This window comes from Rutilus rutilus (genome assembly GCF_951802725.1).
Source record: "Rutilus rutilus genome assembly, chromosome: 19".
Classification (NCBI taxonomy): Eukaryota; Metazoa; Chordata; class Actinopteri; order Cypriniformes; family Leuciscidae; genus Rutilus; species Rutilus rutilus.
The window spans coordinates 14,635,538-14,654,398 of record NC_140232.1 but is presented as its reverse complement, the minus strand read 5'-3'; the positions used below and the strand labels follow the sequence as shown (position 1 = coordinate 14,654,398).

The following is an 18,861-nucleotide window of genomic DNA, read 5'->3' as shown; positions in this document are numbered from 1 at the left end:
ACACTTCATACATGTCTCATCAACTCATTCTTCCATAACACGAAGATTTTCACCCAACAAACTCACTTTGTCACTCATAAAACAATTACCTTAAAATACTAACATGTAGCATTATACAATGTTTGCTTTTGTAAAATTTACAAAAAAGACTAACATCTGTGTAGGTGTTAAGCTGCATAATGTTTTTTTGATATTATTTCTTTTTTTAGATTCATAATATATTTAGGGCCGGGCACCGATGGTGTGAGGACCCTCTTGGAATTGCTCCGTTTATTATTCAATATGGTATTACTGTAGAAATGTAGCAAATTGCTGTCTTTTCAATTTTGGATTATATTAGGTTTTGAACTTAGGTTTAACAGTTTTGAAAAGAGTATGTAAACGTGCAAATTTGCCTGTAGGTATATAGATAGATATATAGGTATAGAGTTTAGGTGGTGTTTGTGAGAAATGTATTCTTGTAATTTGAAAGATGTAGTCATTGAATGTATTTTTTGTCAAAGCAATCTTAAATAATCTTCAGTTAGCCCACATACAGTAGACTGATGTTGTGCTCACTGTGTGAAGAGTTTTGAAAAAGTGACCTAAGTATGGAGAAATGTGCGAATTATGCACGTGCAATATTATTTACATGGTACTCCAAACTACTTCAAAGAACATAAAACATGCTATTGTGGTCATACATGTCCAAAAACATGATAGTACCATGGTACTTTTGTTGTTTTTTGTGTATGCATGTGTTCATCTAATTTGGCTTTATTGGCAGTGGTACCAACATTCTGTGTGATGAGAGATTCAGACAAGATTGCACTACAGTGTGTGTGTGTGTGTGTGTGTGTGTGTGTGTGTGTGTGTGTGTGTGTGTGTGTGTGTGTGTGTGGGTTCAGGAGCTTTGCTTTGGAAGATCAGTTATACTCTCTCTAGAGCTTTGTGTTCATATAAGTCAATCTGACAAACAGAGAGTCAGCAGGTCCTTGCTGCTCTACACTACAGAAACCAGGCACAGACTGAGGAAACATGCTCTTCAAAATAGTGTTGAGAGATAGAGAGAGAAGTTAAGAAAGAGTGTATGGCCTTAGAGCAAAGGACTAGACAAAATGACACACAGAGAACCTCAAAAAATAATTTCTCTTTTTTCCAGTACAATACCTAAAAATAAATATAAAACCAGACGCATTTACTTGAGAAGCAAAACTGCATATGATATTAAGACATCTTTGACTGTTAGTGTTTTCAGACAATATTTATTACGTTATTATATAGGTTATGTCATATGTGTGCCTGTTCATCCACTATTTTTCATTTTATGAATGCATGCTGGTCCTATTAGGTGCAATATCACTGTAATCCAGCTCTATTTACATGGAAATAAAGGACAAAATGAGAAAGAGGGTTGGCTATATTTGAATTGACAGATTCATGTGTCTGTTTACTTATGATGGATCTGCATTAGTTTGCTCCTGTCTTTTAGAGACATCCTCAGACTTTCATTGGGGTTTAACTTGTGTGAATGGCGACTGAAGATAATGTAATTCCTAGGGCTGGGAGTCTGGGACGATACGCCTATCTCCCGATTCGATGCTATCACGATACTTGGGTGCCAATACGATAAGTATTGGGATTCGATAATGCAATATATTGCAATTTTTTTTTAACACTAGACCATCGAGAAAAGTTAAATCATACACTTATACAGACTATATACATGATGTATAAGATGAGTCATATTTACAAAAACAAATCATCACATCTTTCTGACTTTTATTTCAGAAGCACCATACAATACTACATTCTCTTGAATAAATGATTCAATAACAAATAATGTCACTTGTCGCTATTAATGGCGAAACAATGTAATCAATAAATGCGTTAGTTTAAGCACCAAGTTTCTGTCAAAAGCTGATTTTGATCGCTATCGTAGACATCAGTGTTCATATTTGAACTTTAAACGTTGATCTTGATCATTTTAACTATTGCATCACAGAAATAATGATACTATGAGGTTGAAAAGACTGTTTATGAAGCTGTTTCGTGACAACTCTCTCCGGGTCAGCGGCAGCTGACACAGCTTTGAATGTTGCTATATGATTTTGTCAAAGTTTAATAGACAGAAGAATTGAAAGATCGCGTGGGTCTTTTCATGATCACAGTCTTTTAAAGATGAATCGTATTGTCTAGCGCGAGGGCTTTTCAGTGCTTTCAGTCTCACGTCTCTTCCATGCTTCCACTTGGGATATTACGTCACTCAACACTCATAGAGAACGACACATTTCATCCTCTGTTGGAACGAAAGTGGCTAACTTCTGTCAACCTCTCTCTACAAGCAAGGATAAAAATAAAGCAATTGCATTTGAATTAATATCGATTCTGGAATAAAAAAATCTGTTTTAGAATCGAAAAAAAATTAAATAAAATTGCGATAATTAATTATACAGGTAATTATACAGGGGGGGAAATTATTAATGTAACATCAGGGTGTGTTGCATGATGGGAAAAAAGGAGCAAAACAGACTGAAAATGCAAAACAGGGAGGGAGGAAGAGAGAGATCCAAGTGGCGATGAAAGAAGCAGGATTTTATGTTGTGCTAGTCCCTTTGTGTGGTTTCTTGTGGCTTGATCAAAGAGTGTAAGACAGTGGTGAATCTGCATGAGAGAGGACCATCATTCTGAAACCCTCATATCTTTGATTGGCAGTGTAAAGCTACTGTCGGCGATGACTATGTGACTGTCTGATTTAACCAGACTGCACACATGCATGATCAGACATACACAAACACAATCTGTCGGTTGGCCTAATGTATTATTTTTGCTTTCACATTTATTAGGGATGTGTGATTTAATTCTACTACCCTTGCATCAACATTTTTTATTTGCGATGTGTTTTTGCAGTGGCTGAGGATTGTAATTTATCAGAGATGGATGCATAAATGCAATGATGAATCTGAGGTAATTAAATTACCTACACTACCATTAAAAAATTTGGCATTGGTAAGATAATGTTTTTGAAAGTCTCTTATGCTCACCAAGGCTGCATTTATTTGATAAAAAAATACAGTTAAATCAGTCATTTTGAGAAATATTGCAATACTGTTTTGTAGTACTGGTCTCTGTTGTAATACATTTTAAATGTAATTAATTCCTGTGATGGCAAAGCTGAATGTTCAGCAGCCATTTCTCCAGTCTTCAGTGTCTCAAGATCCTTCAGAAATCATTCTAACATGCTGCTTTGATGCTCAAGTAATGTCTTGGTTACTGATGTAACCCTCATTCCCTGATGGAGGGAATAGAGACGTTATGTCAAAGACCGACAGATGGTTTTTCACTTGGGATCCCCAATCACCTCTGAGTTGTACAAAAACGGCCAATGGAATTGGCGAGTGGAATTTGCATGTCAAGCCACTCCCCCGTACATACGGGTATATAACACGGTGGCACGCAATTACTCGTTTCAGGTTTATGCTGAGGAGCCAAAGCGGAGAACCTGGCCATTCAGCAGAGTGGTTCAAGGATGTGGCTGGAGGGACATAACATCTCTGTTCCCTCCATCAGGAAGCAAGGGTTACATTAGTAACAAAGATGTTCCCTACCTGTCAGTCACATTCAACGTTATGTCAAAGACTGACAAATGGGGTTCCTATGGAACTGTGTTACGAGTGTTGGAACTGTGGAGCTGTGTTACGAGTTGTAACCTACCCAGCGCCCCACGTAAGCCTAAAAAGTAATAGTCCTCAATGCCAACGGGATAGGGAAGGGACAGGGGAAGGTTGTAGCTGCTGTTACTTCAAGGGAAGAGTGCTTCGGTTCTTCATTCCTTTTTTTTCCAGCTATGACCAGTGTTGTCAACGCTGGGGAAGCGTTCCATAGTCCAAAGGAGAGGGACGCTACAGAGGCCACATCTTACCCATAGGGAGGAGCATGTGGAAATACACATATGGACTGACCTTTGGTGCAGTGCTACATATGGAAGATCTCTGCTGTAGGTCCTGCCTAGACAGGGATGGAACCACTACAGAGTGGAATCTTCCCAGGGAAAGACATCCATGGAAGAATACACATATGGGATTACCAAGAAGGAATCACAACATGTGGGTCATCTAGCCCAGTACAGGGGCTGACCGACCGGGCAGGCATCTCAGCAACAGGGAAGCATCTCCGGTCGCGCCAGAGCAGCTGTAGAAGCTGCAGGGGGACCCATCCTCTGCGTCGAGCAGCACACGGTGACCTGGTGGGGGTTGTATTGCATCGTGGCAGGATGTGCTTAATGGCCTCTCTGCTTTTGGACTGCTGAGAATTGATGTTTCATAAACAAAGTTAGGGAGGAACACATTCAAATAAATCAGTCCAATCAACTTGTCATCAAACAATTACCATGTTTACCCTATCAGCATGAGAGGAAGCATAACATTCCTTGACAGTTTTCAGCATCCCTCCACCACCCCGACTCCTCACTCTTGGCTTATTCTTTAACAGCCAGGAATACGGGGGGAGTACTCTGGGTTTGGGCCGAATACCGAGCCTGGAGCCCTCTCCTCGGACAGCACGCCAAATACACGCATTTGTTCTATCTGACTTATTGTAAGTGTGAACTCATGAACTGCTGGGCAAAGTCCTTGACAGTGTCTCCGAAGAGGCCACCTTGCAAGATGGGATTCCTTTGCAGGAATGTAATACAGGATTCGAAATGAGGGGGGTCTGGGGGGGTCCCGGGCCCTCCATAAGTCATTAGGGACCCCCCCATAAGAATTTATTTTGGGATTTTGGGGGGGTCCCTGACAAATATATTTTAACATTAAAAATAATTGTGAAAATGATAGGTCTTTAGTGACGTTTTATATTTATATCAGAGTAATTAATTTATTTCCTAGCGCGAGGCAGCAATCAGGGCAGCTATTAGCCGAGTGAGTTCCTATACAGCGTCACAGATTGTTGTTGTGGTGCTCCCGCAGACACGTACTGTAGCTGAACGCTGGCAAAACGAAACCTCACAAAGAGTAAAATCCTGTAAGTGCTTTGATTGTTTATATCTCTATAATTGCTTATAGTAAAATATTAGGAGTTCGAGTTATCAAAAGTTGCATTAACTAGATACCCAGTGTAATGATTAGAAGAGTACGTTTGTCAACGTTTCTTGCTAGCTAAGTAACTTATGTGTATGAAGCCAAATGATCCGCCAGCTAACAGCAGACTATGGAAGCTTGTTTCCGCCACAGAGTGAAAAATAAAAAAGGTGATTGCGACTTTTTAATCTCACAATTCTGACTTTTTATCTCAGAATTACGTGATGTAAAGTCGCAATTGCAGGTTATAAAGTCAAAATTGCGTGATATAAAGTCGCAATTGCGTGTTATAAAATCAGAATTGTGAGCTATAAACTATTTTCCTTAGAATTGGACTTTATATCTCACAATTCTGAGAAAAGATGTAAGAATTGCGAGATATAAACTCGCAATTATGTGTTACAAAGTCAGAATTGCATGATATAAAGTCTCAATTGCGAGAAAAAAAGTCCGAATTCTGACTTTATGACGCAATAGCGACTTTATTTCACGCAATTCTGAGAAATAAATTCAGAATTGCGAGATGTAAACTCGCAATTGTGAGATAAAAAGTCGCAATTATCTTTTAAAATGTTTTATTCAGAGTTAGAGGGTTACCTGTTAGATTATAGCCACTTCTCCAGACACCACTACAATACTGGGCCTAGCCCAAACCATGAAAAACATCCCAAGACCATTATCCCACCTTCAACATTGGTCCATATAATTTTGCCTACAGTATATAGTGTAGCAAGGTAGTCTTCAGAATTTTTAATAATTTAATAATTCAATTTTAGGGGACCCCCCAAGAGTCCTAAGTCATTTCGAACCCTGATGTAAGATGAAGGTTGTACAAAGTAACATGTATCTTTAGCAACACTGTGAAGGTGAATAGCACATATCAGGCAGATACGGGTATAAACTTAAATATCTATTGGTACAGTGTGACTAAACGTGCATCACAGTTTTCAAATACCTCCATTTTCACAGTCCACTCTACAGCACGAAAACAATGTTTTCAAATTTTCAAGACTTGGGAGTGCGTCTTCAAAAAGCTCATTTTCAGAGAAAAAGACTTCAAATGTATGTAAATGTATGCCTAAGAGAGTGAACCAACAAACCTAGAATGTTTCCATAATCAACCAGGCATAGACACCACGAAACAAGAGAATTAGAGAGAGCATGAAACTTGTGAGCTCATGAATATTAATTATTTGACTTGACATTCACCCAGTGGTCCTACCTGATTATTAATTAGGGACTAGCATAATAACAGATTGCAGCTTACTGATTATGTGGTCATTTATTGATGTAACCATTTGGCAGGGTCGTGAAATTGTCAATTTATGCAGCAAGACTAAAAAAAAATATTTGCACTGTCGTCAAGCAAAATATAACTCCTAATATAAAATGATTGTTTCCCAAAAGCAAAGGGTGAACTTAGAAATGTCCTTGCACACAACTTTCAAGCTATAAATTTAATGTGGATTGCATGGTCTAAATAATCTGGTTTTGGAAGAATTTTATAAGCAATGTTTGAGTTCCTGTTGCAATCTGGTTTTGATTGCGAACTGGCGTGTTGGCAAAAATAAGTGGTTTGTGACACTGTTGAAAATTTTGATCTTTTCTGGAACTGGAGACACATGCACGATTACTAGGGTTTATTTCTCAGCAGTAAATCAGAGATCCCAGATATTTTAAAGATTAGTCTACAAAAACAAATGACAATTCTGTCATTATTTACTCACCCTCATGTTGTTTCAAACCCGAATTTGTGATTTTAATGTCAGCGATTGGTGTTTCGGTTCTCAAGTGGCATGTAATTGGCAGTGCTTTTACTTCTGTGTGTTGTATACCTGTGCTCAGTTAAGGCTATAATGTGTTAGTGTTATTTGCAGGCCTTCATAGAAAGACAGACCAGCATCTGCTCCTGGAGGCGGGTGTAAGTCTGAATCTCACGCTGATCAAAGGTGTGAAAGCATCCACTCAGGTAGAAAACAGCCATTGCCATGCCAACAGCGGTGGGAGGCATGTCTTTGTTGCACTTGTCTTCCTTTTCTCTGTCACTCATTCTGCTTGGTTGGTTTTTAGCTTTCAGGTTATCCTCTGTATCATCTCTCACCTATCAAAGCCTTTCAGACCAATTCAGGGATGAAGAACAGGCCCCTGAAAACCAGCTTTTCTACTTGTGTACAGGTTTCGGTAAATTATCACACTCGCAATCATTTTTGTTTTGTGGTGGAAGACTTTTTATGTGTCCCATTTGTAGACCGTCAGCATAGTCAGACAAACTCACATGTTGTGTTTTCATATTTTATGGGTACTTTCCATAAACATAAGGGTTTTTTATACTGTACAAACTATATATTGCATCCCCTTACACTAACCTTAACCCTACCCATGTCTGCTTTTTTACATGTTCGAAAAACATAATGATTTCTAAATCGGAGCAAAAAACGTCCTCACAAGGACAAGGATTTCAGATATTGCCATATTTGTGGGGAAATTTTGCCCCCATACCCATCACAGAAAACTTTCTGGAATTTTTTTTTTAACATGTTCGAAAAACATCACTTAGTATGATTTATAAGCTATTTTCCTCATGGGGACCAAAAAATGTCCCCATTAGGACAAGGATTTCGGATATTGCCATCTTTGTGGGGACATTTTGTCCCCATAATGTAGGGTTTACTAGGCCCCCCCACACACACACACACCAGGTAGACCTATAATATGTTGGGAAAGTTATCTGTTAGCGTACCCATTCATCCCAGTGTCAGTTGCTTGACTATATATCCGTGGGGACAAAATCTATCATGCAAAAAAGTGTTGGGGACCTCACTATAAATGATGCTTACAACACACTAGTGCCATTCAAATGTTTGGGGTCGGTATATTTTTTTTAATGCTTTTAAAAGAAGTCTCTTATGCTTACCAAGGCCGCATTCATTTGATCCAAAAATACAGTAAAAACTGTTATTTTGTGAAATATTATTACATTGTAAAGGTCCCAACTGGTTACAACTACCCACAGTACTTCTAACGATCATAAGGTCTTAATTCTAGCTTATTGTCATGCTCGACTGCCATACAACTGTGTAGGTCTTTTCAATGTCAAAGCAGAACAATTTCTAGAGAAAAAGTCTGTCAGATTAGGCTGTATGTGAGAAAGTAGAGCTTGACTCCATACATGTGCCTTACCATAAAGTCAAACAGGTTTTAAAGATATCAAATCAGCTGGTTTCTAGTTCCTCTGATTAGCATATTAGACACGACTTCCTTTATTCCTTTGTTCATTTAGACAAATCACTGAATGAGAAATTCATATTCAGGTAGGATTCTGCAGTAATGCAAGAAGACATTTTTGTGTTCAGATTTGTATATGCTTTTTAATGAACAACCTGTTCACTATAGGAGATACTAATAGAGATATGCTGCTTGCCTCTTTTCAACCATTTGTGAACAAAATCAGATTGACATGAGACGATTTCCTTCCTTGAAGCAATTTAGAATGTGAGAATGAGAAGAGCGTGTTGATTACTGATTGTGTAATATGCTAGTAAAGCAGAAAAGATTGTTTCCCCTGGTAAATTCTCATTGCCACAGGTGTCAGAATAATAAAACATCAAATCATTTCCCTTTTTTCCTCTGTAGTAGTAATATAGTTAGTGGGGATGTCAGTTTAATGTATTAAATAATGCAATTTGTGCATGTGTGAAGAGACAGAATGTACTTTTGGGCCAGAATTAATAATGGAGATATTTTGCATCATTGATGACTCTGCAAAAACAAAATGGAGTGAGGCTTGAATCAGACGTGTCAGGGAAGACTAGAGGGAGAAAATGAGGTGCTGAGGAGGAAATCTTTTCAGCTCTGCGTGGCCAAAATTTAGTCTTTTACGTGTTTCAAAAGTCACATACTTCCATAGACTGGAAATGTGCTGCGAAGTGAACACACATTGGCGCTGTCTGAGTGCAGAATGCTTAGTCTCTGTGATTGTACGAAAGCTGACAGTAAGGAAAATGAATGTCACTCATAGCTGCTGGTTGCCAAGGAACGCGAAGTGAGCCCGAAGTGACTGTAATTCAAACTGGCACCCAGTCGCGAGGAAAATAAGCCAATAAATAACACATTAAAATTACTTATATCATACTTATATTATGATATACCCATCCTGCAGTGGAAAAAAGGCACATTTGCGTCTGGAAGTCACAACATGCACACACAGTATGTCACTAAATTCAAAAATGCAATCAATCGAAATAACCACATTTAATATTAAAATATAAATATCAAGATACAAGTAAATGTAAATTTATTTGTAGATTATGCTTAAAATAAAGAAACATTAAATTCCGACTGTCCACTTTAGACAGTCCTCTAACTATAAGTAACTTTGCAACTAAATGCCAACTAGAGTATTAGTAGACTGTCTGCTTAATATCTGATAACACTTTATTTTGATGGTCCCCCAACAGACATTCTACTGACTCTTAGTAACTTTGCAACTACATGTCAATTTATTCTACCCCAAACCCTAACCTAACAGTCTACGATTAGTCTAATGAGAGTTAGTTGATATGTAGTTGACAAGTTTCTTTTAGCTAGTAGAATGTGTAAAGTGGACCATCAAAATAAAGTGTAACCAAAAATACTATATGTGACCCTGGACCACAAAACCAGTCACATGGGTCAATTTATACATAATCTGGAAGCTGAGTAAACAAGCTTTCCATTGGTGTGTGGTTTGTTCGGATAGGACAATATTTGGCAGAGAAACAACTATTTGAAAATCTGGATTCTGAGTGTGCAAAAAAAATCTCAACATTGAGAAAATCACCTTTAAAGTTGTCCATTTATGTTCGATATTGTGCTGCATTCACTCACAAAAATAAATGTTTTATATATTCACGGTAGGAAATTGACTAAATATCTTCATGGAACATGATCTTTACTTAATAGCCAAATGATTTTTGGCATAAAAGAAACATCGATAATTTGCTTTTGTCACAAATATACCCACTGGTTTTGTGATCTAGGGTCACATATGCATTTGTGTTTCTCAGTTAAATCTATCCTGTTTTAAGTTGTTAGGTTGTTTAAATGTTTTACTGCTCAACTAGATAAAATTATGATTAAGAAGATTTTTTTTCCCATGCTTAAAATGGCAGAATCTAAAAAATATTTGTTTTTAATGACCAATTTGTCCTTGTCTTTAAATAACTCCTTATTACCTTATTTTCTCTCAAAAGCACCTCCCTAGCTGACTCTTTATCTATATTGATTCCTAACGCATCTTCAAAGAACTTCTTCAGCATTTCATCAAAGCACGCAGTCTTTTCATGGGCCAACCTATTGCTATTTAATCACAGAGATCCCTCAAATGTCACTGTTTAAAGGCAGAGCAGATTGGCTTGTGAGTTAGCAGAAATGATTCAGCGAGCTTAAAAGAACCACTGTTTGTCAAAATATAGCCTTTGGACATACAGCATAAACCCCAGGGGGTTTGGACCTGGAGTTATATTTGGAAAAGAAATTGAATTTTGGGCAGCAAACACAGAAGAGTGATGCCACCTGCTACCAGTAATAGGAAAATAGAGGAAGACTGTCAGTAGGATTTCATGAAGAGATATCAGCCTTTGAGAGGATTGTAATAATGCATTTGCATCTCGGTGTGGGTGTGTGTGTTTCCTTGGCAAATGAATATTCTTTTGATCTCTGTCCTGTGGTTCGTGTGGCAGTGTATATTGCAAGACTCGCAAAAATATTTCCATTTCAAACTGTGCATTGTTACCGTGTGGCCCAAATCATGAAGAATTTATCATGTACATCTGTGGAGCTGAGTGATCTTCAAGCAGATGTATGTCTGTGTTTGTGTTTTATCGATCCTGTTAATGGAACTAGGTCAAATGAAGCACACAGAATGGCAAGGATATGGTAGTGGTTCTGATAGAGGTCTGTGGAGGAGTAGAGGGGAGCTACTGCAGTTTTGAAAGGAGTCCCCCCCTAACATTCACTTTATTTTTTAAAGATTATGTGTTTAATTTTCTTATGTCAGCAGACAGATTTCACTTGGTTTTAAAGGTGAAGTCTACAGTTTTAGCGCCATTACTGGCACCAAAAAACAATAATGTTCTTAAACAGGTTTTTCTTAACACACTATTGGTCAACCAAAGAGAAAGCCACGCCTCAGACTCACACCATTGGTTAACAGGCTAGGCTAGATCCTTATACTATCTGATCAGTTTTAATAGCACTACAGAGACACTTCAACCTACAAACCCTTGTGAAAAAGAAGTACACTTTAGCATGCCTGTAAAATAGTACTTACTTATTATGGAAATATACACTTCAAACGATTATACTTAAGTGTGAAATTGATGTAATGTTATAATTGTATTATATAATTGCTAAATGTATTATAATGTAGTTTGCCAAACTTGAGTTATTTGACCCACTTAAGTAGGATATATAGTACATATGTCATTTTATAATTCTATTGTCTTTGAAAATATGGTTAAAGTGTACTGTCAAATGTACTGACAAATATTTATGGTAAACTAAAATATACTTTAATGGCATTTCTGTTGAAACTTGTTTGTATATTTGGAATTTCACATTTGTAATGATGGATTTAAAATTTAGTACATATTAACTTGTTAATCAAAATGTATGTCAAATAACACTACAGTTAAAATTACAATCAAGTACTTGTACATGTGCTTTAGCATGGTAGTCAACACATCAAAATAAGTTCTTTAAAGCAAAAATTATTAAAATATAATTATTTAAAATGCACTTTTAAAGTACAACTTTTAATTTGACATTATTACAAAGTGGAGTTTTTAAAAGTGTACTTAAATGTGTAAAGAAACTGTACTCTCCTTAAGTACTCTCCTTAAGTACATAAATGGAACACTACGTTCCATTTAATTAATATTATATTATTGGCAAGTAATTTTTTTTTTAAACAAATATAGCTATAACACTACAAGTACAATTAAGTGCACTTCTTTTTCACAAAGGAATGGCTTATATTTGACTTTGCAAAGACTAAAAGTAGAAAGTATTTTAACATTGAATTACACCTTCTAATTAACATTCGTATCTCTTTTTTGTTTGTTTTTTTGTTTCAATTCTAAAATAATCATGTGTTTTTTCCAATCAAAGGAGCAAGTGTTGACTAGTCTAAATCTCAAATCCAAAAAGTAGCCTACAGTTCAGTTGAATGTAGGACTTTGAGCTAAATATGAATTTCCTAGCAACTGTACATTGAGAGTGAAAATAATTTTTATTGTGGGTGAGTAGAAAGGCACTGATGCCTGCAACCATCATCAGAAAAAAAAGAAGAAAAAAAAACTCCTAACAGCAGCTTTCAGCAGAAGCAGGGATCCATGGTTTGGCAGAACAATAGTGAACTCTGACTATAAACCTTACTTAAGAAATTATTTGAGAAGAAAGAAAATAGATGTTTTATCTTCCTCTTATAGATGTCTAATATAATCTCCTTTTATAGACTGTATGTTTCCCCAGTACAACTTTGGCTGTCATCCTTTTAATTAGAGTGAAAATAAAGACAAACCATTTAATTAATGACTTCTTCACACCAATTCATGTGTCCAAATTTGTTTGTGTCCAATAATGGTTTTAGTCTATGCAAGTTTGGTCAAAAACTGTACATAAAAACAACACATTAAGTAACAGTTTGCACTAATTTTTGCAATTTAATTAATTAACAGGCAAATGAGTTCTCAAGTACTTGAGAAGATAATAAAATAAAATCAAGGCACAACTTTTCTCTACCCAAGTCCTCAAAGAAAGAAGCTTCTCAAAATAAAGGTATTTGCTTGACTGAAGTGTGCAGATAGTCATATAGCTTTGCCAAATAACCTCACATCAAAGAGCACTATGGTAGAAGCATTATGCCTTCCATCATAAAGCCTACATTACTATGAAAGCACATCAGAGAGTACCTGAGAAGTCTTTTCATGACTTTGGACCTTGCAACTAGACTAAACGCTCAGCAATTTACTCAAAGGGAAGAAACAAGCGGTTTGGATTGCCCAAGTCAAAGACTTATAACAGGCAATACATGCATGAAAGCTTTTAAAGCTCTTATCTGATTTCTGCAAAGGATCTTGATGCCAGCTACTGAAGCTAGAGGATATGTACACATAAATTGTATATAAGTCATTGAACAACGAATTCCAAAGGATAATTTTCATTGAATAGATGTTTATCAGTATATCGATGCAGTAAAGATGAAATGCACATACATGCCAGTGCAATCAGGTGCTTCTCACGATAGGTCCCGTCCTTCGGATGAGACGTAAAACCGAGGTCCTGACTCTCTGTGGTCATTAAAAATCCCATGGCATTTCTCGTAAAGAGTAGGGGTGTAACCCCGGTGTCCTGGCCACATTCCACACATTGGCCCTTACCAATCATGGCCTCCTAATAATCCCCTTACATTGAATTGGCTCTATCACTCTCTCTCCTCTCTCCACCTATAGCTGGTGTGTGGTGAGCGCACTGGCGCCGTTGTACTGTGGCTGCCGTCGCATCATCCAAGTGGATGCTACACACTGGTGGTGGTTGAGGAGAGACCCCTGATATGATTGTAAAGCGCTTTGGGTGTACACTAGTACATATGAAAGCGCTATATAAATGCCTCATTCTATTCTATTCTATTCTATAGCAATAACTAATTGTGTACTCAGGTTTTAATGTTTATTCACAAACTATTGTAATAAACAGTGAAATTGCTTACCTACGACTATGGAAATAATCAACCCCCGAATGGCAAAGAACAGTAAAATGTTATAACAAGGTTCAACTTCAGTTCAGATATGTCTCTGTGAACAGTCTGTCACCTAAATATGGTCAGTCACCTAAATCAACACATTTTATTTATTGGTCCTTTGTTGCCAAGTCCCACTAATTTGAGAGCTTTACCTATCCTCATATAAAGAAGCCAGGCTTACAGATTTTATTTAAATGATTTACACTTTTATTCACTAGAATATTGAAATGGCCTACATTTGTAATGAATTGTAGGTTAAGACGTAATCTTAATGCAATCCATACAGGCAAATATGCTTAAAAAAAAAAAAACATTATTTGTTGCCTACTTTTACTCAGCACATTATAAAATGATAGATTGTTATGAATTCTGATATGATTGCAACTTGGATTTGATCTTTTTTGGCCAAAGTCTGGACAGTAAAGTATATGTAACACTCACTGACCCCACCACTGTGGTCTTCCTTTCCCCCTGTCTCTGGGGTTTAAAATACTGGAAACAAAAAGTTATTACAGAACCCTGCTCTTAGCCAGAAGTGAATGATTTTAATATAGACCAAAATAACCAAATCCTCAACCTCAATTTTGTTAAAGTCTAAGCATTATAAAGGATCAGATTTAGAGTCCAAATCACCCTAATGCTTGTATCTTTTTAAAGTAACTCCTCAGTATATAATAATTGTTTTTTCCACTTTTCAGTCTTAAAACAACACTTCAGAAGAAGCTCTGCAGCGACTCAGTGGACCTCTCTGGCATCCCTTTATCAACTCGTGACATACGGCACGTGGCATATTACCTCCAGACCAGTGGGGGTGCTGTGATATCCGTAGATCTTAGTTTCACTGAGCTCCGGGACGAGGGCCTACGTCTACTTCTGCCCTTCCTGGGTGCATTGCCCAAACTCACAACGCTGGCTCTCAATGGGAACCGTCTGACTCTTGGCATCCTTAAAGATCTGTCTGAAGCCCTCAAAGAATCCAAGAGGTTCACTTGTCTTGCCTGGATTGACCTGGGCAACAACGTGGACATATTTACCATGCCACAGGTAAAACAACAGAATCTTAAAAATCAATCACAGTCCGCCCCCCTTAATGTAGTATTAACACTGTGATAAATAATTGTTTTTGTGTAAAACGAGGTTGTACTGCAAGATACGAGGCACAACATGGATTAGCCAAGTGGGACATCCTTGATGCTCCTGGAGCAGTATTTTTTTGAACAAAAAGTCATAGCCCTAGCCTTAAGCCTAACCTACAGGTACCCCTAAAATGAAAGACAATATCTTTGTCTACATATGATACATAACCCCAGCCTTAAGCATAATCTTATTCCTCACAGTAATGTTGAACTAGGACCATCAAGGATGTTGATCCAGGAACATGTTCTTCTTGGGTGAATCACGTTATGCAAGATGAACATTTGTTTGACACGTCACCTTTTTCAACTGGCAGGGCAAACCATTTAATTAAAATCTATGTGGATGGGACTAGTTTTCCCTGAGGAGAAGAGCCCTAACATTAGTTAATTCTTTAGGTGTCCTGAACTAACAATGAAGTCATTTTACAGCATTTTTAAATCTTTGTTCATGTTAATTGCCTTTATATATTAATCATATTTTGTTTTACTTTTTGCATTATAAACAAACATGAATTTAAAATAAACAGTGTTGCTTATTGTTAGTTCATAATACCTAATGCATTAACTGATGTTAAAAAATGTACCTTATTGCAAAGTGTTACCATTATTCTTTCATCTCATTTAGTTTGACCTTTGTCGAATATGATAAATAAAACCGATTTTAGACCTTTTAAACCAAGTTTCTGGGTTGGTAACAGTTGTCAATTCAAGTACTGCTGGTATCCCATAATATAAGAAATAAATGATGTAAGATGATCTCATCCAGAGCACATACACTTTCTGTAACATCCACATCCAGACAATAGACACCCCTACCTTAATCTGCACAATGTGTAACAGCAAAGACTTTATATATAGAAAAACGGTGCACTCATATTACTATGAATGGGAGAAAATGTAACACACAATATGGTGACATAAGTCCCGCCTTCTAAATGAAAGAGCCAATCGCCAATTGGTAAAGTCAGCTGCCATTGGCTAGTTTTTGTCATGATTTGAGCGTTTGGAAATAAAAATGTATGGGATAGTTGTTGTCAGATTTCATTGGTGATTTCAAATGATTTGTAGGCTTGGTGATGAGCTTTGGAGAATTTGATGTTTCCCCATTCAAAGAGATAGGAGCTGTACTTGCATGACTGAAATAGCTGCCCGAGAGAAATTTCAAAGATGGCCGCCAAGTGGAATGACTTGACTTAAAAGGACTTTAGTAACAATCATTATCTGTAAGTAATTGTTTAACTGTTTCTGCTCTGTTCTCAGTCTCTTCTGGTGTCCCTACGGCGACGCTGTAGTCTAAAGAGCAGTCTGCCCACCATCTATGAGTACACAGAGGGTCAGCCCTATTGCTACCGCATGGAGAGTTCCATTGAAGAACCCAGCCTCTACGAAGAAGAGGAGGACGACGAGGAAGAGGAGGACCTGGAGCCATGGAGCATTGGGGAACAGAAAAGTTCAGGTAGCTTTACCCTGCGCCATTGCGAGAGGTGAACCAATCACGTTCATCTGACGATGGGATAAAGAAAGAATGGGAGAGCGCAAGCAAGAGATTCCTCTTCTCTCTGTACCATTTCTCCCAGTCAACACCTTTTACCAATCAACACCTCCTCCACCGCAGCTCCATGACCTTCCCATTGTGGTTATGTGTGAACCAACAGCATCACATATAAAGAGCCACCTAACCACCTGAACACAGCAAACGGTGAAACATGGCAGTTTGAAACGCTCTAAAAGCTTCACCATTGACTTACTGTGTTGGCAGATGACGCTCCTTGACTCAAGGTGGGGGTTCATTGGAGGCGGCCACAGAGAGATGCTTTCTTACGCCCCTCTTCGGTCACAAAGAACCAGTGACGGACAGGAAAAAATGCGAATTAAAAATCCCAGAGTCAATCGACTGGCTGATGCATACCAATGGTGGATGTGAGGCGATATGGATCCCGCTTTTAACTAAGGTATGGTTAGGAATTTTGTGGGGTCGGGTCAGGTTTGGTCGTATTTGTCAGAGTTGCATTGCTGAGGCCGTCTCTGCCGCAGCAGACTGGACCTATCACCACTCTGTGTGTGCTCTACTAATCTCCCAACAAAAGCCATGAAACCAGCTCAACACACTATACAGATGACCCCACGTCACGTGACGCAAGCAAAACTGCTATGTCAAGACTTTTGCATTTTCCCCCCCTTTCCAAAATGTTCACGTGAATACCCACGCACCACTTGTCGTGTAGTTGTCAATGATGTTGAATTGCCAGCGGCTTGTTTTTGTTGTCTGCTAATGATGAACAAAGCTATCTTAGAAGACAACAGGTACATTTCAACACAGATGCGTTTTTGTTGTATAAGATACGTTTTTTGTTATATATGAAAGTTCTTATTTATGTTTAAGTCATAGTCTACATCCTAAATATACCTCTTAAAATATGTCTTGCTGTGTCAAAGCGTTGCTGTTCTCTTCGGAATGGTCCAATGAAATATGGCGTTTTACTTCCGTATGGTGTATTTTAAAATCTATTCTACATTCTAGTCTTGATTAGTCACGTCTGGTACACTTTACTAAAAGTGATTAGTCACGTCTGGTACATTTTACATTTTGTTAACTGTTCTTAACCTCAAATTAACCTTGGCTGTAACAGAGTTTTTAAATCAAATTTTGGCTGACAAGTAATTAATGTCAAAATAAATGGACCTTGAGCTAAAGAGCTAATGATTGTTCCATGGCCTTTGATTACCTGAGCACTTTAGTCTGTTTTCATCAGGTTTGTGACTGAAACGCTTGTTGTAGCATTGTCGTCTTGTAACATAACATTTTTACGTAATTCTGAAACAAAAATGAGCCAAACTAATAGGCTAGTCACTGTACTAACCAGCACTTAGTTGTTTAGGGGTAAATCACAGATGATCAAATAGTTAAATGTCAGTGTTATGTATGATATATGTATTCTTTTAAATGTGTCGGTTTTGTGTGTGTATTTGTTTAATGTTATCTTAATGTTTTCTCTGTGTTGTCGTTAAATTCAGACTATATTATATGTAATATTACACAACAACCATCTTCACAGGGCCTCAACAAATTCAAATTATACGCAAAATAACCTCTTTTTAACTTTCCACGGCCGAATATGAAAAAAATCTGGACTATTCAGAACTTATAAAAAATTCATTTAAAGCGATAGTTCACTTTGAAATTATTTTTTGATATGTTTTAGCTTACCTCAAGGGCATCCAAGATGTAGTTGTCTTTGTTTCCGCAGTAGTTTCAATTTTGATATTTTTAGGTCAAACCGTTCTTGTCTGTCAGTCATATAATGCAGGTCGATGGTCACTGTCTCAAAACACAAGCACAGAGTCCAAATTAAAACAATTCCCCATCGTCCAAATGAAACAATTCCCCATCATAAGTACACATTGATGGCCTAAGACACGAAACGAGCGGTTTGTGTGAGAAAACGAACAGTATTTATATCGTTGTTATCTCTTGAAAACAGCACACGTCCAAATGATCTGACGGCGCAGGCGGGTATAGATATATACATAGATGTCGCCTTGGCTACTGCAGTTCATTGGAACGAAACCGTATCCAAGGCGACATCTATGTATATAATTATTTCAAAATTGAAACTACTGCGGAAACAAAGACACCTACATCTTGGATGCCCTTGAGGTAAGCTAAAACATATCAAAAATTAATTTCAAAGTGAACTATCCCTTTAAGCGGCTTATCTTTGCATTTGTTGTTTGGCCCTTTATAGATCATTACAATTGCCAGGCTTGGTAATTGGTTTGGTTTGATGTGCTTATCTGGGATGTTTAACCTGCGTAATGCTATATCTGTTACTCATAAACGGCATGACGGTGTCAATACCCACAATGCTAAGCAAACTAATACACT

The 18,861-nt window shown here is 37.6% G+C and overlaps 1 protein-coding gene across 1 annotated transcript in view; it reads left to right on the top strand.

Moving 5' to 3' along the window:
- Nucleotides 1–18,594, top strand: part of lrrc75ba (leucine rich repeat containing 75Ba) — a 49,808-nt gene extending 31,214 nt beyond the window's left edge. Inside the window, exons 4-5 of the mRNA XM_084388821.1 lie at nucleotides 14,538–14,883; nucleotides 16,236–18,594. Of these exons, the coding sequence (XP_084244947.1) occupies nucleotides 14,538–14,883; nucleotides 16,236–16,463 (574 nt within the window). The 3' untranslated portion in view covers nucleotides 16,464–18,594. The remainder of the gene's footprint in view (nucleotides 1–14,537; nucleotides 14,884–16,235) is intronic.
- The last annotated feature ends 267 nt before the right edge of the window (nucleotides 18,595–18,861 follow it).